Below are 26,859 nucleotides of genomic sequence, written 5' to 3' on the forward strand. Positions count from 1 at the left end.
GCATGATGTAATGATGCCAGTCTTGAATCAAATCAGTTCATCATTTGTGTGCATTCTCTACAAACAGTGTGTCCAATGAATGCAGTCATTAATATAAAAATATTCACAAGACAAAGACCAAATCAATAAATGTTATTTTTATTTAGTATTGAATGGATTGTTTGCATTAATATGTTGTATGTGCTATCAACTCTGGTAATAAGAATATTGAAATTTCACTGCTTTTGGTTGCCGCCAATTAAGGTTATAGATAAACGAATCCAGCTCTGACTGCATGTGCATGCTGCATGTACGTGTGCTTCTCAGTTCGAATAAAGTAAAAAAAAAAATCACTCTTGGATCAAACTGATAATTTTCTTTCCCATCGACGACATGTCCTGCATTTTAACATAATTTTTATTGTTTATTTATGAAAGTAAAAATTATACTTTTAGTTTTAGGGTGGCTGAGATCACAGACAGGGTGGCTGAAGCCACCCTAAAAAAAGCCTAGAACAGCCCCTGCTTGTAATACTGAACACATGTGTGTAGAGGTTATCAGGTGATGGCTGAATTTTACTATTCAAAAATGGTTGAGCAGTGTACAGATCTGTATGAGCAAATCAAATATTGTTAACAATTCTGCACCGAATGGATAAATATGCCTGCTGTTACAGAAAAGAATGCTTACTTCAAGTACTTTAGAATACAGTACAATAAAAATGAATCATATGCCCTGGTAATCTTATCTAGTATAACAGGTTATCAAGGCAGAACAGATATTGCAGATTGGGAATATGGGTGGGTCAAAGGTATTGATGCAACTGTTACCCCCTTTAATAGTAGTTGATATGATCAATGATATCAAGTTCTGCAATGTTTTCTCAGTGATCATGTATTTATGTACAATAAAAAAAACAATAACAATCAATCAGCAACCATACTTCACTGTAAATTCGAAATAAGTTCAGTTTACTTAAAAAAACTTTGAAAAAATAAGGCAGTCGGTTTCCAAAGTAAACTTAAGGCAAAAATCTAAGTTAGGTTAATAATTAGCTACAGGTAAGCTGAATTTATTATTTCTGAGTAAATTTATTAATAAATATCAAGTAAGTATAAGTAAATTTAAGTTAATATACTTCTAAATGTTTATTAATAATTAATATATAATACTGATTAATATTACAGAAAAAAATTAAGTAAGCCTACTATATTAAGTTAATATTCCATTTTAAGTAATGACAACATAAACTATGTGCAATCAGTTTCCAAAGTTTTTTAAGGTAAAGTGAACGATTTTTTCCCCCCAGTACTGCTAACAGAAAAGACAAAAGACACTCATCACAATCTAAAACTCTGAATTTTTTAAATAAACAATAAACAGAGTTTTAAGAACAATGCAGAAGAAATACTAAATATATACTTCTACTTAAATAGCATGGAGACCTAATCAATAACTGCCACTTGACATCAAATAACTGCAAAAACACTTAAAAAAAATAATAATTTTAAATCTTTGTAACATTTCATTTGTGAAAAACATACAGCATGTGGCAAGTTTGGGACATCACCAACCACAATTTTTCCCTCGAGAATACTATTAATGAGTATTAATCATTAATAATACTATTATTAATGAGTTGACATTAAGGGCATGTGGAGTTTGGGCAGGCATGTCTTCTGGTAAAACTGTGAGCAGGCCAACATCAGCTGCACTCAGGTCTACATTCACATCTGAATCCTAAACAGAGAAAAGTAACAAGTGGTAATTTCTCCATACCTTGGAACAGTGTCCTGTGTAAGCATGAAGCATAAGAAAGTGTGATCTTGTTTTAAAGGGAAAGTTGATTGTAAAATGTAAATTCTGGCATTAATTACCTTTATACTGTTTTACACAAGATACCAATTATAATATCTTGAGTTTCCCTGCCCAGTTTTCCACATCATTTTCACTTTCAACATCCAGAAAGATAGTAAAGACATTGCTAAAACCGGCCATGTGATCATAGTTGTTCAAATGTAATCTTGAAGACACAGGAATACTTTGCTTGCAGAAAAACAAACTTTATTCAACAATTTATCCTCTTCTGTGTTAGCCTCCACTGTTAGTATTATTGTCATTTCATCAAACTACATTTGAATGACTATGATCACAAAGACTATTTTAGTAATGTCTTCCCTACATTTCTGCACATTGAAAGTGATTACTGAGATGCTGGCTAGGTCAAGAGACAAAGAACTGTGTACTCTTCAACTGATCTATACTCTAATGCACCCTAATACACAATTTAGCATTAGCACAAATAAAGAAGTAAACACCAACATATACTTACAAAGTATGTCCTGAAAAATTCCATAGAATCACCCCCAGGAGGATTGGAAGGCCATGAAGTACTGTAGTGTGCACACAAGTTACATCAGATGACTATGAAAAACAGAGAATGAGGTTAACGATCATACACAGACTATACAATAAAGACAACTACATTTTCTTTATCATTGCACTTTCATTATTCCTCAAATGAGTACGCAAATGAGCAAAATAATAAGATTCACTGCATAGCTCCACTAAATCACAAACATGGCATTTGTAACATACTACACCATTACTAGACCTCCCTGATAACACACTTGTTTGTGGGGGATGGATTTTTGAAAGATGTACTTTCAGTGCATTAAATGACAAAAGTACATGGGCAATCTGAGTGGAGGCATGGTATTGGAACAATCTGAGTATGGTTTATGCGATAATTCTTAAGACATCGTGCCCTCTTTTCAGATGTAAAGAAGCAATACTTACAAGTCCACTGCATGGCAGAAGGCAATCAACAGAAAACCGAACAAGAAAAAAAAAATTAATTAATTACTTAAGTTAAAGGCAAGGTAACTTGCAATGAAGTTCACATGCACATTTAGCATTACATTTTTACCAATAAAATGAATTAATCCACAACTTTAACAATGAACAATACTATTGAAAAAATAAAATGATCATGCAAGTCATATGAAAACTGTTTTGTGAACTATTTCTTTAAAACTAAAACACGCAGCTTTAATCTGTACTATTCAGTAACCTACACTTTAACGCTGCCTACAACGCAAGATGCACGCGCAGTGCACGCGTTGGCGACATTCAGACCGGCTGTGTAATTAACCTTACTTTTGTATTTTCGCGCGCAGTTTTTTTGTCTCCCATGTCCCGTTTTTTTTTTCTTCTCGATTTTTTTGCCTCCCATATCCCGTTTTTTTACTTCCTTCCTTCCAACGACTCGCGAACCCCCGCCACACCACACCACGATGAAAATGGCTAGATTTTATAACGCATGGCAATTATAGACGAGTTAAGTTACACTGTTTACACAAATTAACAAAAATAAATCATTTTTAAATAATTTACCGGCAATCCGATTTTACAGATGTAAAGTGCAAAATAACATTTTAGATGTTGGTATCCAACACGAGGTGTTCAAAGCTACAAACGGTCCAAAAGATGATTATGTAAAGACAAGTTTAAACGTTCCTAGCATGTTCTACAAAGTAATGTCAATAGAAGTGTTGAATGATTAAAACTAACAAACAAGAAAAACAAAAATATGCCTTAATTAATTACCTTAATCGGTGGATGCTGAAACCATCTTCAGTCCATGAGCTTCAGCAAAGTGTGGGGGAGGGGAGTTGTGCATCATTGCGCATGCCCAATGAAACGTCTCAAACATTTCGAGTAATATTACTTAATTTTTATTAGTAATCTCAAATATTTATTTTAACATTTTACCAATAATGAACTATTTTTAGTAAACTCAACATTTTAGTCAGATTTAAGTAAACAATAGCATTTTTCTAATGAAGTATACTATTTGATTTTACAGTGTTCAAAGACAGCCAAAATTCAGTTTTCAATAACTTTCCTATGTCTTTTAGTTAAATACTTTACCCAAAAGATGAACATGCAGTTAGACAATTACAATTGCTACTGCATGAATTACAAGATGTGTCAATGTGTATGGATACCAATTAGAAATGGTTAGTTAATAATATCCTGTTAACAATTCCTTTAAATGTTTCAATTTGACATTATATTTTCTATACAAATAAATATAAATTCAATACTGAATTTCACCAGTTGTATCATGGAAATGATACACTGAGCCCACCATTACAGCTGGTCTAAACATGCACAGGCCTTACATAATGTAACACATAACAATGTGCAGCATTGCCATAATGTGTGATACTCTTACATTTTGAATATCTACAAAACATTTTTTATAATATATTAGTACTATTAAAAATACCTTAATAGAAGGTGAAATCTTTCCTATTAAAGTATTTCCTTACTTAATTTTCAATGAAGTATTTCAATGAGGTATTTTAATAGTACAATTGACATTAACTGCAAAATTTTCCTGAATTTACAGTTTATTCACTTCTTTATTTGGAGTATTCGTTTATTTGATTAAAAAAGGATTACTTTATTTGACAGCTTTAAAAGGACAACTCATTGAATGTTGTGGCATGTGTTGCCAGGACCAATCAAACGTCCCTTCCCAATCACCTCATAAAAAGGCTTGAGAGTAACCCAAAATGTTCATGTGCATGTGCTCTTTTTGCACTTTTTTGCTCTCAACAGCAGTGTACACTTTGCCCTGCACTGCTGCTGCTTTATATACCTGCAAGATATAAGGCAGAACCTTGCTACCCTGTTTACAAGGAACTTCAAAAAAGACATTTCCCACCATTGATAACTTTTAAGTGGTATTTTCAGTCACATGACACTAAGTATTGTTAATGTTTTGCTATGTAATAAGCCACTGATATTGTTCTATTGTGTTTTAAACTTTTGCTCTTTTTTTGGATTTATTATTCTTTGGATTATGTGTCTGCACCACTGCATCGCTGAGTGTGTGTTTTTGATTTGTATGTTGTGTATTTTGCTATTAAACTCTGCATATGGATTCTATTTCCTCTGTTTCTGAGAGTTCCTCACATTAACATATTACAAATTGGCAATGTTTATTCCTTCATTTACTGCCGGTCTAACTTTTTCCTGCAGCCCTGTTTGTCAGTATCCAAATTATATTCTATTCTAAAAAAACTCAGTAGGGACTTTCACATGACATTATAAAATCAAGGTATGAATGAACTAAATTGACGAGTATATTGAACTTGACTTATACTTGATAAACCTGCCCAGGTCCCAGTCCTAGTGAGTGTGTTTCTACTGTTTTGCACATCCTACAGATACAGTACTTGATCAGTTTGTGATCTGGTGATTTTGGAGGTGAAATCAACACCTCAAATTCTCTGTCATGTCCTTAAATTGTTCCTGCCCAGTGTTGCAGGGAAGCAGGGGGCATTATCCTGAGGAACAGATGACAATATAAGATGGGATAAATTTTGCAGCAAGTAAATAGTCAGTTCTTGCTGTTGATGTGTTGAAAGCATAAAATGAGCAAGTGTAAAGACTCAAATTTGTGATAGTGGTATGCAGTTTTCTTTTACCTCACTTAAATGGTTGTTTACGTGTGTGAAACTTAACAGGGAAACAGGTGGACTACTGTCAAAATCTTCAAAGAAATGTTAACACAGCTTTACCCACTATCACTACCCACTTAACCACCATGTAAACCTGTATATTCCAATGCAAAAGTAATCCTGGAGATACTTTCAAGATAAGTTCAAGAATGCAACAAGCAGAGAGTGCCCAACCATTGAGAAAAACAAAAAGGACAATCCAGATCATGAAAGATCTTAACAGGGTACTAAACCTTCAAACATATGATTGATAACCTACCTCTCCATCATATGGAAGCTCCATTCAAACGGTCCTCTTAGCTCACATCATAGGAGATAATTTGAGCAGGCACATGAGTCAGCACCAGAGTGTCAAAGCACAAGCTACTGTTAAATAGGGTAATCAGCAAATCACCCAAGACTAGATAGAACTGTCAAGAATTGCAGAGCCAAAGTGAAGATTAAACCCTGCAGTACCCAAATGAAGGGATGACAAAACACAATTTTAATAACAGAAAAAACAGAAATGCTAAAAGTACATTGGTATGCCACAGTCCAGTTGAAGCTATGATAAGGATATAAAAACATCACCACAGCCAAATACCTCCAGATGGAAAGACAAATGCTAAGAAGCCAGCTAAATGGTATGATCTGACCCATCAATATGTATATCTGAACAGACATCAGATACCCAGATGGAATAGTAAGCTGGCCAGAGGAGAAGATTGTTACCACTGTGAAACTCATCACAATGAATGCATAGACATATACAGCACAAAGAGGTTCTATGAAACTCTAGCAATGAATAGTGGTAGGGTGAGGATTAGTGAGTGTCATTCCCACTACAAATGGAATATCTCAGACAGCAGAAGGCATAGGGTAATAAGGAGGAACAGAAAACATAGTGGAAGCGCAAGCCCCTCAAAGGGATGCATCATCGGTGTCTTGAATAATTAAGTGCTACCAGTGTCTAGAAAAAGCCAGCCTGAAGAACAGCATAGGGTGCAAGATGTCTGGAAGAAGAAGTCTAGATCAAGCTCTAGTCTTGCAAATCTAAGAAAAAAGTATGAGTTAGAACTATATGTGACCAAGCAAACATTTGTAAACAATAAGGTTATTCAGTTCTAATGAAGCAGAGCATAATTTACTTAAATTATGCTCTGCTTCATTAGAACTGAATAACCATATTGTTTACAAATGTTTGCTTGGTCACATACAAAAAATTTATGTATTTCACATACTCGCTCTTTCCTCTACTCCAAGATGGTCAAGAGTTCGTAGCACATTCTTGGTTTCCATGGCCATGTGCTTCCCTGCTGTCCAAAACACTGGGGGTGATAATGCTGTCTGTTCAGCATCCAGGCTGTAGTAGCGGGAGGAGTGGGAAAATGCTGCGAAAAGGCCTTGCCATCATTTTGGTCCCCCTAGCTTTGAGCTTACTAATGTGGGTTGCTGGTACCACATGATGTAACATCGTGACAGGCCATCCACATTCCTGTCTTGGGTCCCTGCTCTGTGTTGGACCTGGAATGAGAAATCCTGTAGCGATATGAACCTCAGAGTTACTCTGGAATTGGTGTCTTTAGCTTTAGCCATCCATTGGAGAGAGGCATGGTTGGTCACCACAGTGAAGTTCTGACCCACCATGTTCCTTGATGACCCTTTTAATTGCAAGGCCCTCCCACTCAAAGGCAGCCTAGCATTTCTTGGCAGGGCCCAAATTCCTGAGTCGTCAAAACCTAATTTGAAAGACTGCATCTTTCGATTGAACTGGCCTATATCGAGCCACGTTTTTTTTTAAGATTCGTCACCCCTAATTCGATCAAAAGGTGCAGGCTATTTGGTAATATCTCAAGTAGTAAAAGCTACATCAGGGGCAGACATTTTTCTTACAGATCCCCACAGTTATGAGACAGCCTTCCAATTAGAGTTTGGGACTCAGACATAGTCTCAATGTTTAAGTCCAGGATGAAAATAGATTTGCTTTGTCTAGCTTTTTCTGAATAGCGTTTCTTAGGTAAAGGAGCAGATCTGGAGAATTCATGGGCATAGAGTGTTGGGTGAAATGGAAGTTTGGATGCTGTCTCCTTCACAAGGTTTGCTGACTGTGGGGTTGGTTGGATGCTTTATGTCCCAGGAAGCCCTCATGTCTGTGTCACCTTCTGGTTCTCCCTTTTAGTTATACTGTCATAGCTAGTCTTGCCAGAGTCCCTGCCTGCACCTAGCACATAATGTACATTCTCTTTAACTATCACATGATCACAAGCATACCTTGAATATTTGTCATTTGTCTCTTTCTATCCCCCCCCTCTCCCTCTTTCTCTCTCTCTCTGTTGAGCTATACATGCCACTCATTAGCTAGTCTGATTGCTTCTACTTCTGGCCTACTTTATCAATCCTGACACCTTACTCAAGGGGCCACCCAGAGACAGTACTGAGCTACTGTTGCATCGGCCCCCTGGTTCTTGTTTTTCCAACGATATTTCCACATGAAAAAAAAAACATCCACTCTGAAATCCAGGTCAACCCTGTCCTCTTCCTCTAACTTTTTCATGGCCATGGCCCCTCCCACTGGTAGAATCTCTTTGGGCCTCAGACAACTGAACCATGGTGAGACAGTGTTTGCTTGACTTTTCTTGCAATGTCCTCTCTTAATCCATTTATGAAACTGTTTCTCAGATGTGCCTCATGGGGTGTAAGGTCAGCCGCTGCTGCCATGTTATCAGGGCATTCTAGGCCACTGTGTGCATCATGTACTTCTGTCAATCGTGCAAGTTTCATCGTTCTCTTGTCTACATAAGGATATGTCATTTCCATTTTTACTGGAAATGCCTGGTCAAGAGCTTCAGCCAGACTCGCTAGTAAGTCTCTGTATTCAGCATTCTCACCATTATTACAGTTAATGTGACGAACATTATTTGAACATTAAGAGTATTTCCTTCTGGCCAGTCAAAGCACAGCCAGCAAAATCAGATCAGTTCATTGTCATACTTTCGACCTCCCACTTCACTTCAGAGTTGTTTTTCAGCATCTTCTATGTATTTTTATCCCCATGGACAGTACATGAGAAGTGGGGGTTACCTACTACCTCGAGTATTGGTATTTGCATGATATAGGGTAAATGATATTTACCATCTGGGTGAAGTAATGAGCTGTGTCCGCCATGTAGATCTGTTTCATCATTGTGTTCCTCGAGTGTGCTGGAAAAAGGATCTGGTCTTTCCCCTTTGAAAGCTGCATTCTATTGTGGGTGTAATATCCTGCTGGAGAGTAAACTGTCCATTGGGTGGGTGTTACAGCTGCAGCAGTGTAACAGGCTAGTGGTTGCTTATTGTTCGGCTGTGGGATGTCTGAGGTGGTGGTCTGGGCGTGCAGCTGTCCAGGTCTGGGTCTACAAGAGATTTAAGACACTGAGGAGAACAAGATTTCGAATTTGTGTGTTGTTTTGCATGGTCTGGTTTGGGCCTCAGTTGCTCACATATTATATGTAACCCAATCTACTTTTGTTTGTTTCCTGAATTCATAGAGCTAGCGGAGGAAACGATCTTTTGGATCTTTTTAATATTGTGATCTGATTCAAGTCAAAGGTAGGAGAGGAGTGGTGCTCATGTGGGAAAGCCTTAGCCTTAGTTTTGGCTTTGCGACTTTGCCACCAAGTCGTCACCCATTCGCCCCGCTGTGAGGGCTCTGGATGCGCACCTCTAAAGTTAAAATTTTCTCTGTCAGGGAGCAATCTAAAATACACTTATCATAAATAAAATTAATGCTAATTATGGGGTAGAATTAATAAACATGCTACAGCTCACACACTGGACAAGCTGTAATTTTGCCACACTTTATGATTTAGAGGTGCGCATCCAGAGCCCTCACAGTGGGGCGAATGGGTGACGACTTAGTGGCAAAGTCGCAAAGCCAAAGCTAAGGCTAAGGCTTTCCCACATGAGCACCACTCCTCTCCGCTTCACATGTCTAACAGGTTTGCTCTTCTCAGTTAAGCACCCCCTGAGAAACCTGAAAGAGTTCTGGTTATAGGAGACTCCATCTTAATGCATGTGAAATTATCTAGGCCTTTTGGGGCTCCGGCAGCACTGTATAGGCGTAGCCAGGGCGCCGGACATAGCAGGTAATCTTAGGGTCTTAGGCAAGCATAGGTACTCAAAGGTAGTTTTCCACGAAGTAGCTAACAATATACACCTTCATCAGTCAGAAATTACTAGGAGTAATATTGTAGAGGTGGGTAAATCGCTGAAGGCGATGTCCGATGCGGTAGTATGCTCTGGCCCCATCCCAATGCGGTGTGGCAATGTAGTTTACAGCAGATTATGGTTGCTAAATTGCTGGATGTCCAGTTGGTGCTCAGAAAACAATGTGGGCTTCATAGATAATTGGAGCACTTTTGAGGGCAGGGCTGGCCTTTAAAGACAGGACTATGTCCATCCCACTTGGGAAGGTGCTGCTGTCATTTCTTGTAACATAATTTAATACCAAGTCTAGTTAATCAGTGACAGGAGCCAGGGCCAGGGAGCAGACAAGCAGGTTTATTCGACCGTCTGCTAGCTGCATTGAGTCATCAACCAGGGTTCACAATATAGAGACTGTGTCTGTTTTGGAGCTAAACAAAAAACTATTATTACTCAGAAAATCTGTTTTAGTAACCTTATTAGCATAAAATTAGATCATAGAGAATGCACAGCCAGCACCTTTAATCTGAAGCTAGGACTGTTAAAGATAAAGATCTCTTGCATCTAAAGCTCTTACAGCTAATGAATTGATTACTGATCAGAACTTTAGTGTTCTGTGTTTAACAGAAACATGGATCAAACCAAACGAGTTTGTTGCATTAAACAAAGCTTGTCCACCCGGTTATAGTTATATACATCAGCCATGAATAACAGGCAGGGGAGGAGGTCTCGCAGTTATTCATGATGATAAGCTCGATGTCAAGCAAGAATCTAGACAGGTTTAACTCATTCAACGTACTTCATGCTAACATAATATATATTCATGATTGCCTAGGTTTTTATGTCTGTTATATCTTATGGTGTATATCTATATTACTTTCTTTTAAACTGGTTATTTTATTTTTTTAAATAATTCTTATTTTAGTTTCTTGAACTATCTTATTGTGTATGTGCATATTTTTAAGTGTATGTGAAATGTCAAACGAACTGTGAAGCACTTCGGTCAGCCATGTGGCTGTTTGTAAATGTGCTATACAAATAAACTTGAACTTGAACTTGATATACGTATGTAGCCACAAAAAATATGTCTACTGAGTCAGTTCCTCTTATTGTTATTTACAGACCTTGTGGACCATATTCTGAATTCCTCTGTGAATTTGCAGATTTCCTTTCAAACCTGTTGTTTCTTTAGTAATTGTTTGAAACTTTAATATTCATTTAGATAAGTTAGAAGATCCTCTGAGAACAGCATAATGTTTCCATCTTAGATTCAATAGGGGTGAACCAGAAAGTAATAGGACCCACTCATAGGAGGTCACACCTTGATCTCGTTCTACCCCTCGGATTAAATATCTTGTTTCATTTAAATTGCGTTTCGGACACAATATTTGCAATTTGCCATGTCACCGTGTTAAATGTATATTTATATCTTCTACTGCAGCACCATGGTCCTGGAGCAACGTTGTATCATTCCCCTGTGTACTGCAACAGCTACAGTATATATGGTTGAAATGACAACAAAAGCTGCTTGACTTGTTGACTTGACTTGAGAGATTTACTAACAGTCTCCCAGAATTATCATCCATGATTGGTTCGCCATCTGACCCCACAGAACTTGTTAAGGTGACTGACTATTTAGAGTCAGTGTTTCGCTACACCGTAGATATTACAGCTCAACTTAAAAGGAACGTGATTAGAGAGAAAAAATGTGCACCCTGGACAACAAACAAACTTTAAAACAATCAGCTAGGAAATTAGAACGTAAATGGCATCAAACTAAATGATCAGTATATACAGTATATATATATATATTCCTACATTTATATTTAATACTGTAGCAAAATTAACTAGGAATAAAAACACTGTTGAAAAGCACACACCATCTATTTGTAGCAGTAATGACTTCATGAATTACGTAAATGCAAAAATTTATAACATCAGGCATAAAATTCAGACCAATAATTTAATACCAAACAAATTGATAGATAATGCCATAGATAATATTTCTGTTTTTGATCAGTATTTAGACCATTTTAATCCCCTTCAAGAGACTGAATTATTTATTATTTTGAATTTCTTCTTCAAAATGATCAACCTGCATGCTGGATTCCTTACCCACATGTTTCTTTAAACAGATATTACCAGTAGCTATTACCAGTAGCTTATTCTAAAGATAATAACCAACCCTTAGCACTGGCTATGTGCCAAAATATTTTAAGCTAGCAGTTATCAAGCCTTTGATTAAAAAAAAAAACCCAACCCAACTGTCCAACTTTAGGCCAATATCAAACCTACCCTTTATCTCCAAGATCCTAGAAAAAGTTGTAGCTCAGCAGTTATGCTCATACCTACATAGGAATAATATTCACGAAATGTATCAGTCAGTATTTAGGCCTCATCATAACACAGAGACAGCGCTGGTTAAAGTTGTAAATGACCTGTTACTGGTCTCTGATCAGGGTTGTGTCTCGTTGCTAGTATTACTTGATCTTAGTGCAGCTTTTGATACCATTGACCATGCTATTCTACTTGATAGGCTAGAACATGTTGTTGGTGTTAAAGGGACAGCCCTCTCTTGGATCGGGTCTTATTTGACAGATCGATATCAGTTTGTTATTAATGTTCAGTGCTCTGCAAGGTTCTGTTTTAGGTCCATTGCTTTTCTCTCTATATACAGTATGCTATGCCTTGGTTCGTAAACATGGTATTGACTTCCACTGTTATGCTGATGACATGCAGCTATATGTTTCAGCTACTGTAAGTCAGATGTGAGTCACCTGCTTAATAAGATTGAAGATTGTTTGAAGGACATTAGACAGTGGATGACTTTCTCCTGCTTAACTCTGGCAAGGTGCTTTTACTAGGTCCACAGGCAGCCAGAAGTAAGTTCTGATTACAAAGTAACGCTGGACGATCTTTTTATTACATTAAGTGCAGCAGTAAATGACCTTGGTGTGATTATTGATACCAGTCTCACATTTGAAGCTCACATAAATAATATCACAATGGTAGCCTTCTTTCATCTCAGAAATATATAAGATAAGAAATATGATGTCATTACATGATGCAAAAACACTAGTTCATGCATTTATTACAGTATGCTTTTCTGTCTAGATGTTCCAGTAGGAGCATAAACTAGCTCCAGTTAATCCAGAAAGCAGCAGCTATAGTCCTATCTAGAAGCAGAAGATATGAACATATCACCCCTATCTAATCCTCATTGCATTGGCTCCCAGACAAGTTTGCACTTTTCCTGGAAATCCACAGTCCATCACCCACATACAATATTGCAATACAGAACCAGGTCCATAATTATCATAAATTATCATTAGAATGTTTACATGCCCTTAAAAAATCATCACACATCTTTGCTTCCTCCACTACCCACGTCTGTAATTTTATTTTTTTCCCCTCATGACAATCAACACACGAATGCCTTAATTACGCTGTGCTTGTCAGCATGCAGTGGCAGCTTTCCTCAAAGCTTGCTGAAAGTAGTTACATGATTAAAGCATATGTATTGCAGTACACAGTCAGTTCCCAGAACCTTCATGTAACTTTACTGGTTCCCGGAACCACTGGCCAGAATCCAAACTTAAATTTGGCCTATCCTTGAGGCATATTGTCTGTAGATGGACATATCGAGAATGTAAATAAATCGAAATCTTAGCACTTAGCTCAGAATCCTGTCGCTGGGTCAGTCTCTTGTTTGTTCAGATCTCTCCCCACTAGTAGTCAATTTCGTGGTGTGAAGAAGTAACCGTCTTCGGGTTGGCCATGGACCAGACCAATCAGGGATCAACTTTGAGACTGGCACACAGAAGAGGGATCTCGGAGGGACCTCCAAAAATGTGGTGGCAATTTTGATCCAGATGTATAACATACATTCAAACTCAGTGGTGGTGGTAAAAGCAAAGAAGTAAAGAACAAATTTTATTTTGCAGCAGCAAAAGTCATCTTCCATACAGTGCAAAGTACACAGTAAAGAGGCTAAATCTAGGGTTTTAGCTCTCCCTTTTGTACCCCAGGTATGTGTGTGTGTGTGTGTGTGTGTGTGTGTGTGTGTGTGTGTGTGTGTGTGTTTGTGTTTATATGTTCATGGTTACTGAAGATGTATCCCTTTGAATTATCACCTCAACAAGGCCACATTCCATTTTAATTCTTATCGAACATATGCACACATACTCCCCTAGATGTTCCATAACAGTTGGAACAAGGGCCTCTTGTTCTTTCTCCCTAGTCTGACACACAGAATACTGTAGAAACACATACAATTATATAAAAACACTTATGATATTTAAAATTTTCACTACAGATCTTATATTTTTCAGTCTTCTAATTGAGAGTGTTGTGTTGTGTATTATGTTAAGAGTATAAGTATAACTGTATAAGATGTTATAGATGTAGCGTTATGAGATGATCTGTAGCTTTGTTGTACGGATGGATTACAGTGGACAGGTGGTTTGTTAGAATATGTAATCTGTTGGATCTCTTTTGTAGAAGAGAAGACAAATGAACATGTACTGAAAAAATAGGGAATTATGTAAAGGATACATATTAATAACTTGTAACAGACAAGTAATGATCATAGTATGCATAGTAATGATCAGAAATGCGGTCACAGGGTAACACTGACATCTACAAGTGGGGAAAGAAAGATGATGCTCAGTACCTTATTCTATTGTGCGTCAGAGGGTTGCTGTTGAATATCATGGGAAAAGAGTACAAAAAGTCTCACAGATGAAGTCAGATTTCTGGCTGGAAGACTAGCAGTTCTAGAGCCCACCTACCACCACTATTTGGAACTTAGACAACAGTGGAGGGTAAAGAAAAATAAAACTTTTATCCACAGCTGTAGGCATCAGTTTTACCATGATCTCATTTCAGAAAATTACTATGTATCCATTATATTGACCCTCCCTATTCTTACACTACATGCACAGCCTTCCCCTCCAATTTTCTTTACACATTTTATGTTTTCTATTCTAGAAAAGATGATGCTTATCCAGTAAGATGTCCAGTCTGGAGCAAGGCCAATGAGTGAGACACATTTGGCTAAACAGTTCAAATCTAGCTTCTTTCCTGAGGAAAACTGCTAATTTGGTATTGTCTGGGATGTATTAGGCACATTGCTATTTCCACTCTGACCTATATTTAATCTGAATGGTAACCCATGAACCCATGGTTAATATAAAAACTGAATGGGGCTTAATGCATCCGGAATGAAATGTAGAGTATGCTTATCTCCGATTCTGTTTCTTTCCCTTGCAGAACTGAGCACTACACTGATTGACAGGATGCAGGTGCAGGAGCTGGTGCTTAGCGGGTGGTTAACGGAATTGGAAAAGCTGTGTCATCTCATCTGTTCATCACCCACTGCTGTGCTGTTTGGGCTTGGTGCTCTGACTGCCATTTTAACCTATTGGCTAACAACACACCCTCATGCCATCGTGCCTCCATGTGACATTCTCCACCAATCTGAAGAAATTGAGGTATTAATATTTGATTCATATTTTTATGGGTTAATTTAGGAACTTAGATAAACTCACAATTACTGTACCTGAGGCTACTACTTGATATTTGTTCCAGTTAGATTCGTTTTGTCACTGTTTCTCTCTGCTCCACTGAGGAAACTGCAGCTCAAATTATACCACTCCACAGCGTTCTGAAAATTGTTTTCCCATCAACATCACACCTCTGTGAATTTGCAGGCTGCCATTTCTGCTAGGGGAAAAGGTTTTTTGACCTCTTCATTTTTATACATGAAATAAATGAATTAGCAGCTGTGTTGTCAACTCATTTATCATTTAATGTTGTCTGCTGCTAAATAAATTAGCAAATATTATTGTTACAGGATGTATATATCAAATCGTAAATTCATATGAAACATCATTTAAATAAATGACACTAATATCTGGGTTTGTATTAAAAAACTTCTAAACTTGCTAATCCCAATATAGTATTATAGTATAGGCCAGTGGGAAAGAACAGGTGGTTTATTATGTCAAGGCTTTAAAAGGAAATAGCTGAATTACAAAAAAAAAACTTGCTCCTCTACCTTCTCAGTAATACAGATTTCTACTACAGATTACCCAATTTTTTTATAGATAAAGTACAGTACATAAATACAATAGGATGTTGTTAGCTGTCACACATGATCTTTTCTAGCCACTGTATCATTCTTCCAAAGTGTGTCTTTGACTGTTAGTGAAAGTTCTCGGTTGCCAATTTATAATTGGCTTCTGCTTGGGTCAACTTCTTGGACAAGTAAGCAAATGGGACAAGCTTACCTTGGTTTTCATGACCCTGGGACAGTGCAGCCCCTATCCCATAACTGGAGGCATCAACTACAAATGGAAGTCTGTTATCTGGATGCTTGAGAGAAATATCTGCGTCTTGCTAAGCTGCATGGGTTCAGAGGCTGATGGGACATTTAATGCCTGTGCTGAGATGGGCTCCAGGGTGCTGGGAATGCAGGAGATTTTCCAGTTCTATAGGAGAGGATGAGGTTCTGTGACGCTATGTCTTTACATGCTATCTCAACCTGGAGACCTGGGTAAGGTCCTTCCCAGATCACGGCACATAGTACCATGTCATTTCAGCCACTTTGAGCAGTCAGAGTTCTGAATTTTAAAGCATACCTGAACCCAGTGGAACGAGCATAGTAACTGTAGCCTGTGTGGATATAAATAGTCAAATCCTTCCGATATTGTAAATCAACTTGAGTGTGTCAGATTAGCAATGTGTGAGGAAAAGTACAGTTGATTGTGTATGGCTACCCCAAAGTTGTGTGCGGTGAATGAAGGACAAATCAGTGAGATTACAAGAACCAGAAATTTGTATGAATCACCAGAGATGAACAACAATTCAGTTTTGCTGGGATCTAATGAGCTTGTCATCCAGATTTTCATCCGCACAGCACTGGTATGAAAACTGGTAGCACATGCGAGGATTTGACTTCACCAAGGGAATGAATATAGTCAAGTCAAGTCAAGTCAAGTCAAGAAGCTTTTATTGTCATTTCAACCAGATATAGCTGTATAGTACCAGGGCACTCAAGTTTTGAAGAAAGGCAAGTGTGACATATCCACCCCCCACCCCACCTTGACAGCCCTGATAGTACATAGTGAAAAGAAACAACATTTCCCCAAGGCCATGTTACATAAATAAACGTAGAGGTACATACAGTAACACAAGACAGAGCTACATAGAACAACACAGCGCTAGGGACTGAACAACAGTGCAGACAGACAAAACAAAACACTACAGGACAAAAAACACAAGATAGTGCAGACCAGTGTCCATTCTTTATGTTGTAAAAAGTATAGGGTTATAAACATTGTACAAAAGAGGGTTGTAAACACATGGTTCTTGCAAACTAATATAGGGGCGTAAACTGTGCAAAAGAGGATTGTAAACACAGGGCTCTTGCAAACACACTTCTTTTTAAGCAGTAATTTGGTAAGGTATAGAAATGTGGTGTGCAAAAAAAATATTTTAATGAATATGCAAAACTGGGATTGAGTAAATGTGCAAGTGTGTGTGTGTGTATGTGTGTGTATGTGTGTGTGTGTGTGTGTGTGTGTGTGTGTGTGTGTATTCGTCCAGTTCAGTTCTGGGTGTTGAGAAGCCTGTATGCTGACTCGTCATTCTTGCTGATTTGACTGTGCATTGCTACGCAGTTGTGAATCAGCACAATGAACAGCGGTGACCTGAGCACACAGCCCTAAAGAGTACCGGTGCTCAGTATTGTGATGCTGGAGATGTTGTTCCCAATCTGGACAGACTGTGGTCTCCCAGTCAGGAAACAGGAAACAAATAAAGCTTACCATGTCCGACTATGTGATCTAAAGATAAAACTTTTACAGTGGGCTACTCACACAAGAATGTTCACACAAGAAATTAATTATTTTTATTTCAGAATGTTAAAGTAATTTCTCTTAAAAATCACTAGATTTGTAAACATAATTAAACCAGTAGGCTAATTTGATACATTATAAAATGGACATTTTAAATTGTTAATCATTATACCTACTTATCAGTTGAGAGTAACATGCTCAAAACCACAATTAAAATGAATTTATTTTACTTTAAAATTAGCAAGTAGTATCAGAGGGTGAGGATCACCCACTTGAAGCCCAGACACTCTTTCTGGATCTTATATTTGGTCTCCCATACTAAAGGCACAGTGTTTTGCATGGTGTACTTCTCACCCTCTGCCAAACCAATGGAATCTGCCAATAACCCTTGGATAATTCCAGTGTTGAATAAATGTAAGCCTGTTTAACACTCTACATCATATTAGTGTATAATATATGAAATATATTGAAAAATATCTATTAAAAAAATGAATGAACAAGGAATGTCCAAACCAAGTAACATCAAATGACAATTTCCAGGTTTGTTAAAAACAATAACTTGTTTCATAGTTCATATTGTTATATGTAACAAATCAAACTAACATAATTGGAATAACATTTGTAAAGAATGCAAAGTTTCAAGATCTACAATGAACAATGTATTGTGGAATGAAAAGGAATGTCTAAAAGCCAACATCATTTACAGCAAAACAAAAATAATTTGGAGAGATTTACAGATCCAACTACATGAAAAAAAAATCTTTGTAGGCAGAGTAACTCCTTTAGTGTGTGCTAATGTAGCGTAAGTTATGCTTTACATCAACTCATTATTTTAGGGTTGCAGGCTAGGAGACAGTTTCCCATCTTCCATGCCAAGCAAAACGTTTTGCACAAATTCAAATGTTTTCGCAAGTGCTTTGGGCTATTATATGTGAAGAGCATACATGAATCCAAACAGAACAAGAAGGAAGTCTGGAAGTTGGTCGTGGGTGGTGACCAATTCATTCTCAAGAACAACTGAGACATTCACTGGGTCATAATTCATTGGATCAGTAGTGTTGTCATGGACAACAATAAGTAAGGCCACATTTACTCTACAAACTCATCGATCAAATATCTACAAAAGTCTATTCCATATAAAACTTTCCATTTCCATCTAAAGTCAAGTTTTCTAAGACATAAGCACTCTCGTGTTTATCACACGTTCTATGATCTGTCGCTTCTTTCTTACTTCATCTTGATGTGTTGACATCTGTTTTTCTGTTATACTGATATCTCCCTTGTTTTCCCTGAGAAGATAGGCCTCTGCACTCTCTTTGTGGATTTTACACCCTTCATTCTCAGCAATTCTTTGATGATAACTTCCATGCGCTCATTCCACCTTTGATGAATGAACTATCACTGGCTGAGGTTTTGGCAAATAGAAGACAAATACAACAGTATAAAAAGTGTGACTCTTCACAGTATGTAAACCATTTCCTACTTATTTTGTCTTTGTTGAAGATCTTAGGAAGGGCTTGTTTGCAGGGGCCATGCAGAATAATTAAAGGGTTTCTCTTTTGGAACCATGATACTTTGGAACCATGAATCTTTCTGCACACCCTGCACTTCCAGTTCATCATCCTATTTGAAATGAAAAAGCAAATATTTACACTGTTAAACTTTATGATTCAAACAGTAATAGTAAGCAGGATCAAAATAAAGAATGCACTGACAGGTACAGACTATTCAAAATGATTAAACAATATAAATGTTATGCTAAGCAAACAGTAAGTGCCCTGAGATTGTCAGTGTAATGTTAAAACTGTTTCTGTTTATGATTTAAACAGTAATAGCAAATTGGATATAAGAAAAAAAAATAAAATTACTAATTACTAATTAATAATGTGCACTGACTCACATATGTCATGCAAAATGATGCTCAAATTAAACAATGTCAACATTGTGCAAAGCACAGAAAGTACCTATAAATTGTAATTTCATTATTAAACATGAATATGATTCATGTAATTTTACAGACATAACATGTTCCAAAAACACAAATCCTGCTGGTCATAACCATGTTTAAATCTAAAACTAGGAATTCAGGATATACTGTATTTCCTCAAGGCCTATTAATTTTTACTAATTTTAATGATGTAAGTTAACCTGTTTACACAAATGGACATTATTGCACTAATGGACTATTACACAAACTATTCTCACTTGCACACTTGCTCTCTTTTTTGCATTGCTGCTCACCATTGCCTTATTGTATATACCCACCTGATTTCTGTTTATAGTAACAGCAATATATTAAACTAATAGCCATATATTTTGTTTATAGCACATACCATTCTGTAAATTTCAGTTTATAATAATTTCCATCTTCATATTATATTCTTAGTACATATACAGTATATTCATCTGTATATTATGTTCATAGTACATATATATTCATCTGTATATTATATTCATAGTACATATTCCCCTCATCTGTATATTATGCTCATAGTACATAAATTGTCTATAGCACATACCATTCTGTAAATTTCAGTTTATACTAATATCCATCTGCATATTATATTTTTAGTACATATATATTCATCTGTATATTATGTTCATAGCACATATATATTCATCTGTATATTATGTTCATAGCACCTATATATTCACCTGTATATTATATTTATAGTACATACACATCTGTGAATTACTGTTTATAGTAATAGCCATATTTTGTTACATCCTTCTGTAAATTTCAGTTATAACTAGATTTGTAAAGTTCGTCACGACAAACTTTGATGTTGGCTTTGACGGTGCTAGTATTCGCAAAGGCTGGTGTTTTTGGAGACGAGTGGACAGAAAGATTGTGAAAGCTACTGGACCGCTAAGGTGCCAATACTTTTGGAGGTGAGCAGACATGAGCATGTGACGTGATCCAATACCCTTGAGGCAGTTCCCCTCATTGTGCTGAGTGTTTTGATATGTCACATGTCCATGTGGTGCAAATTTTAAATTTTCACATGACGTCACGTGACGTGACCACAATACCCGTGGGGCAGTTCCCCTCATTGTGCTGAGTGTTTTGATATGTCACATGTCCATGCTATGCAAATTTTTGATTTCACTTTTTTTGGGGCTGGGCTACATGTGACATCGCATGGTGTCGAGTGATGTCACCAGAATACCCGGTGGGGTGCCAATACTTCAGTGGCTACTGAGGGTTTCGACATTTCATGTCAATACTGCAGTCATTATGGGATTCTACTTATTATTATACTGCATAGAACAGTACATGCAATTCCTAATGTTGGATGTATTGTGTGTGTGAGAGATTAGAGGAATTTTCGGAATTCCCCATTCAAGTCTATGGGATGTTCGATTGTCGACTTCGGAAAAAACGAAAATTCCGTCGGAACTCCGAAATAAAAATACCCGGTGGGGTGCCAATACTATACTGCATAGAACAGTTTTTGGGGGCGGGGCTACACATGACGTCACATGAATACCCGGTGGGGTGCCAATACTTTTGGACAAAAGTGTATTGACTGGGGGCCAATACTTGTAGAATCATTGGATTGATAGTGTGGAGTTGATAGTTACATGTATTGACAGTCTTCTTTACATGTACAGAGAGAACAAACGAGTTTCAAGAATTCCCCATTCAAGTCTATGGGGAAAAAACACCCCTTTGAGCTTCCATACTAGGAATTCTGGAATTCTGATCGCTTATAAAATATAGCAAACCTCTCCTCAATGAGCCGGTCGATTTGACACCTCATTTATGGGTCTAGGACAAAAGCTGCGGGACAAGTTACGCGCCGAAAAAGTGTCTGGAAGAAGAAGCAGAAGAAGAAGCAGAATAATAATAAGTATGCAAGAGAATAAGAATGTGCTTTGCGAGCACATTAACTAGAACGGTACATTTCCTAAAGAAAATGTGAATGTGCTTGCACGTGACATCAGTTCCCCTCATCGTGCTGAGTGTTTTGATATATGACATGTCCATGTTGTGCTAAATTTTTGATTTCGCTTATTTTGGAGCGGGGCTACACGTGACGTCAGTTCCCCTCATCATGCTGAGTGTTTTATGTTGTGTAACTGAGATATGGCTTCTTTATATTGCAATATGGTTCGTAAGGTGCATTACATGGTTGCTAGGGTATGGCTGCAGAGTTACTATGGTTATATTTGCAGACTAGTTTCTCACCTGCAACAAAAGTGCACACCTGAAAATCCATTTATCTTTTCCTGAAACAAGCGCCATGAAGATCTTGAACTAAAGCATCAATCAGTGATTTTACTGGGAAAAAATATAATCACATTACAATAAGGATCATTAGTTCAAATGTAATGTATTAACTAACATTTACTAACCATGAGCAATAAATTATTGTATTTAGTAATCTTTGTTAAAATAAAGTTGATTCTTTGTTCATGTTAGTTCACAGTATATTAAGTAATGTTAACACGGTGTTAATAATGTATTAGTAAATGTTGAAATTAACATGAACAAAATGAATAAATGCTGTAGAAGTGCAGTTCATTATTAGTTCATGTTAAGTAATGTGGTAACTAATGTCAAATAATGAACCTTTATCATAAAGTTTTAGAAAAAAAAAATACTGTCCAAGGGTGGATGCGAACCCCGAATCTCTGCATGCTAAACGGATTCGCTATCCACTAGGCCATCCAGGAACACGAGAAAGCCTTTGCTGTTTTATGTATTAATTCACTAATGTGAAGAATGGCGCGTCTAACAACACCCAAGCTTCATTATATTAAAGGCATTCTTATCATTTTTTGTGATATATGTGTCATATCATGTAAAAAAAAATATATAATGTGAGGAGACAAAGAAAAAATGCGCTTAATTTGAATGAATGGGTGGCTCTTAAAAGAGCCGTTGCTGCTCTTAAAAGGACATTAGTTTAAAGTGAAATAAAAAATTATAAAAACTACACTGATAGTTGAAAACAACAAAAAGTTATACAAATGGCAGAAACAACAACATATGTGACCGCCGTGCTGTCCAAGGCACCCCAGCACTAGGTTTAAGCATTAAATACACAGTTAAATGTTATAGTGTTTGAAAGCTTAGACTCTCGGGATTTTATTAAGCCCACACACAAAGCATAATATGATTTATAGCCATCATACTAATTTAATCCAAGTTGATAGTCACCGGAAATAGGCGGCGCTTACCTTTCTTCACTGGGATAATATTTTCCAAAACAAATGCTTGTAGAAAATCCCCAAGAGTCTAAGGAACTGGAATATGTAAGCCTTTTTATCCAAAACGCTTTAATCCAAAACGCGTTTCTGACCGAAATCTGTAAACAACAGTTCACTTCCGTCCTTTGTTTTCGGCTCTCACTTGTCCTAGGAGGTTTATAAAACTACACTGAGGCGTCAGATTTGTAATCCAGGGCCTAATGAATCAAACGAAAATCATGAAAATAGGGGCGATCGCACAATATATATATATATATATATATATATATATATATATATATATATATATATATATATATATATATATATATATGAAATGAAACTGGAAGCTCACCAATTCTAACAACTGTGAAATATAGCAACAAGCTTTAAAGACCTTTACACAGATTCACTGGTGTCTGCTGCCCTCTTTTGGATGTTAGCACATCTACAGAGAGATTTCCCATTCAAGTCTATGGGGAAAAACACCCCTTTGAGCTTCCATACTGGGGATTCTCGAATTCTGATCGCTTATAAAATCCAAAGTTTGCAGAATAACAATAATGATGCTTTGCAAGCACCATTAATAATAATAATAATAATAATAATAATAATAATAATAATAATAATAATAATAATAATAATAATAATAATATGCAGAATAACAATAATGATGCTTTGCAATTCTAAAATTTGTATCTCATATAAAGTACATAATATCTTTTGATAAACTCAGAAACATTGCTATAGTGAGAAACAAAATCCTAAAAGTAAAATTTCATTGCTTATAAAATACTATAACTATAAGGCCCCAGTAGCTGATTCATTCTGTCTATTATGATCCACTGTGTTCTGCTTTGCTCAAAAGATGTGTGTTATCCAATTGTCCAATGTAATAGCCTTCCAATAATTGCGTGAGACTTTTGCTGTTTCTACCTTTTCCCCTTTCTGGGAATCTCAAGGAGTTTTGGAAACTATTGCTGTCTCCTCTGATCTTTTTCATGCACACAAAAAACCTTTGCCCCAATTCAAAATTTCTAAATTGTAAAATGTTCTTTACTCCTCTCAATGGAGTTATTCCTCTCAAAGATAATTATTTAACAAAATTGTAAGTATATTATTTTTTGTGTATATTGTCATTACAAGGTCAATTGTTTAATGCTTCTTCTAAAACTTTTTCAGGGTGGTGGCCATAGATCAATGTTGGTTGAGGAGCCATTTACACGATATTATGAAGACACCAAAACCTTGTATGAGGCATTCCAGAGGGGACTGCATATAACTGGTGTGTACAGTATTTTGATTCTTTCAGCTTTAGCATATTGTAGATCAGAATATTTATAAAAAATATATGATTATTGTAATGGTAAATAGTTATTTACAAAGAACTAGAATATGTTTGTTATAATATTTGACATAAGTTTTTTTCTATTATGTCTTAAGTAAATTATATTAGTACTTGATTGTCAGTAACACAGGGATAAAAGACCCAAATGCAGGATAGCGTAAAAGAAAAACAGGTTTAATAACTATAAACATGAAACACAAACTCGACATCAGACAACAAACCGAAGACGACAGGACAAAACAAGAGATTCCGCTCTGCTCAAGGCAACGTGGCTCAACTAAATACTACTAATAATAATTAGACACACGAGGGACAGGTGTGCAGAGGCAGGGAGGAAGAAACAAGGGCAGGAGGGCCGAGCGACGTCCACGGCCGAGCAGGAGGGCCGAACGACGTCCGCAGCCGAGCAGGAGGGCCGAGCGACGTCCACAGCCGAGCAGGAGGGCCGAGCGCTACCCCCTACACGAGTCCAGAAAACCAGAAAGGGGAGGTGGAATCCTCTACCACGGGGCAAAAAATAAATAAATAAACAAAATCCTCTAGGGCAAAACATACAGGCCTGCAACACCCCCCGAGGACAGGAAGTGGGGCAGCATCCTCCATGGGAAAACCAGGAAGTGGAGGGACATCACCACCGGAAAGGTGCGGGGCATGTCAAAGGACACCGAGAAAAAAAAAAAAAAATCTCAGGGTGGTGGCATGGACCGCAACCAGGAAGTGTGGTGGCATCCCTCACCGGAAAAAATGCGGACCATGTCACACACAAAACAAAAATACGAAAGCAAAAAAAAACAGTCCAAAAGGAAAAAAACATTTACTCCAACAGAAAGCCGGTCCAGGCTGACGCTATCCTGCTGGGTCTTGATGTGGCAGAATCCTTCTGTCAGAAACACGGGGATAAAAGACCCAAATGCAGGATAGCGTAAAAGAAAAACAGGTTTAATAACTAAAAACATGAAACACAGACTCAACATCAGACAACAAATCAAGGGATTCTGCGCTGCTCAAGGCAAGCCGGCTCAACTAAATACTACTAATAATAATTAGACACATGAGGGACAGGTGTGCAGAGGCAGGGAGGAAGAAACAAGGGCAGGGCAGACACGTGACACACAACACAACAAATGCACATGGCCAAAGTCTGGGCTGAGTCCTGACAATTGATATTCATTCAGGCACTATTAGCCATCTAATCTGAAATCCAATCAATTTAAAATGTCATTTATGTTCACTTAAGAGACAGAAAAGTTCAAAATGACATTAAATTCTAGTTTGCCGAATTCTATTAAAGTGGCAGCAAGATATTCTAGTGATTAAAATTTGGTGCCAAATCTTGTGTTGAAATCATAATGTAACAGGTGTTACTAAGCTCCAGAAAATCATGTGCATACATTTTGGTTATGCGCTTCTTTGTATAGAAATGTTTAAATTATTAAAGGATACAATAGAGAAACAAATTGATTTATTGACATCTTGGACAATTCCATGCCAGTGCACCAGATGTTTTTCTGGCAGGGTTTGTTTATGCAAGATAGCGGGATAGTTCCAAGCCTGGTACTTAAGGTCTTTTGTTTGTACAAGACGTCGCTCCGCTTCCTGGTACGGTAGATGCTGTATTCTATGTCTGTGGAGGATGTTGCCTGTCTGATCTGTCTCTCCTATTTCTTTTGTGCTTTGTGACATTGCTCCACTTCTGTTCCTGTGGGTTATGCTGCTTGGCTTTCTCTTACCCACGGCAGAGAACATTACTTGCTTTATTTGTCAATTCAATTCAATTCAAGTTTATTTGTATAGTGCTTTTTACAATAGACATTGTCTCAAAGCAGCTTTACAGAACATAAACATAGAACAGAAGGTAAACATAAGGAGTGATAAAAGAAATAATGAATAATAAAAGAAAAAAAATTAACAGAATAAAAAATTCAAGATTATTATTAGATATATAGTTCACAATCTGTATGTATTTATCCCCCTATGAGCAAGTCTGAGGTGACTCAGGCAGCAGTGGCAAGGAAAACCTCCCTTAAATTGGTAAAGAAAGAAACCTTGAGAGGAACCGGACTCAAGGGAGACCCATCCTCATATAGGTGACACTGGGGGTGTGATTGTAATATACAGTCAGATAAATGTTGTATTGGTGTAAGGATCATGGACTTCAGATCTCCTTGGTATCACAGAGTCTTACTGGAGATGTCTCAGGATTCTTAGAGTCGGCCTCGGCTCAGTGGACGTCCAAAGGCTTCGTCCCACAGAGGACGTTGGGAGCTGGTACAATGTCTGGATGCCTCGGGATGGGTACAAAGAGAGAAGCAGTGGAGAGGGATTAACATATCTGCCGTTCATAAAAATGTGCAGGTCTGATGTACTGGTGCATGATATTATAGGATGTATTATGTGTACACCTGACTAAAGAGATGAGTTTTTAATCTACATTTAAACTGGGAAAGTGTGTCTGAGCCCTGAACACTATCAGGAAGACTATTCCAAATTTTGGGAGCTAAATAAGAAAACGCTCTACCACCTTTAGTAGACTTAGATATTCTGGGAACTACCAGAAGTCTCAGAGAGCGTGAAGGATTGTAACGTGTTAGAAGACTAGTTAGATACATGGGAGCTAAACCATTAAGAGCCTTGTACATAAGTAGCAGCAGTTTATAATCAATTCTAAACTTAAAAGGTAGCCAGTGTAGAGATGATAAAATTGGGGTTATATGGTCATACTTTCTTGTCCTAGTGAGAACTCTGGCAGCTCTCTATTTGTATGTCTTCATTTTACTTGGTCC

The 26,859-nt window shown here is 37.2% G+C and overlaps 1 protein-coding gene and 1 long non-coding RNA gene across 6 annotated transcripts in view; one reads left to right on the forward strand and one right to left on the reverse strand.

Moving 5' to 3' along the window:
- acsl6 (acyl-CoA synthetase long chain family member 6) overlaps nt 1-26,859 on the forward strand; it is a 102,506-nt gene that overhangs the window by 22,542 nt on the left and 53,105 nt on the right. For 4 of the 5 annotated variants that reach the window (XM_047805697.1, XM_047805694.1, XM_027152930.2 and 1 more), the window contains exons 2-3: nt 14,945-15,165; nt 23,911-24,013. In XM_047805697.1, the coding sequence (XP_047661653.1) occupies nt 14,971-15,165; nt 23,911-24,013 (298 nt within the window). In that variant the 5' untranslated portion in view covers nt 14,945-14,970. Of the gene's footprint in view, nt 1-14,694; nt 14,714-14,944; nt 15,166-23,910; nt 24,014-26,859 lie in introns of those variants that run through there. The other variant, XM_047805695.1, reaches the window with a different exon arrangement.
- Nucleotides 794-3,759, reverse strand: LOC113646585. The gene is made up of 4 exons (XR_003441485.2): nt 3,589-3,759; nt 2,779-2,785; nt 2,312-2,403; nt 794-1,719 (listed from the first exon to the last, which is right to left on the reverse strand). It is a non-coding gene; the product is annotated as an uncharacterized LOC113646585 (long non-coding RNA).

Source organism: Tachysurus fulvidraco, chromosome 21, assembly GCF_022655615.1.
Source record: "Tachysurus fulvidraco isolate hzauxx_2018 chromosome 21, HZAU_PFXX_2.0, whole genome shotgun sequence".
NCBI classification, from domain to species: Eukaryota; Metazoa; Chordata; class Actinopteri; order Siluriformes; family Bagridae; genus Tachysurus; species Tachysurus fulvidraco.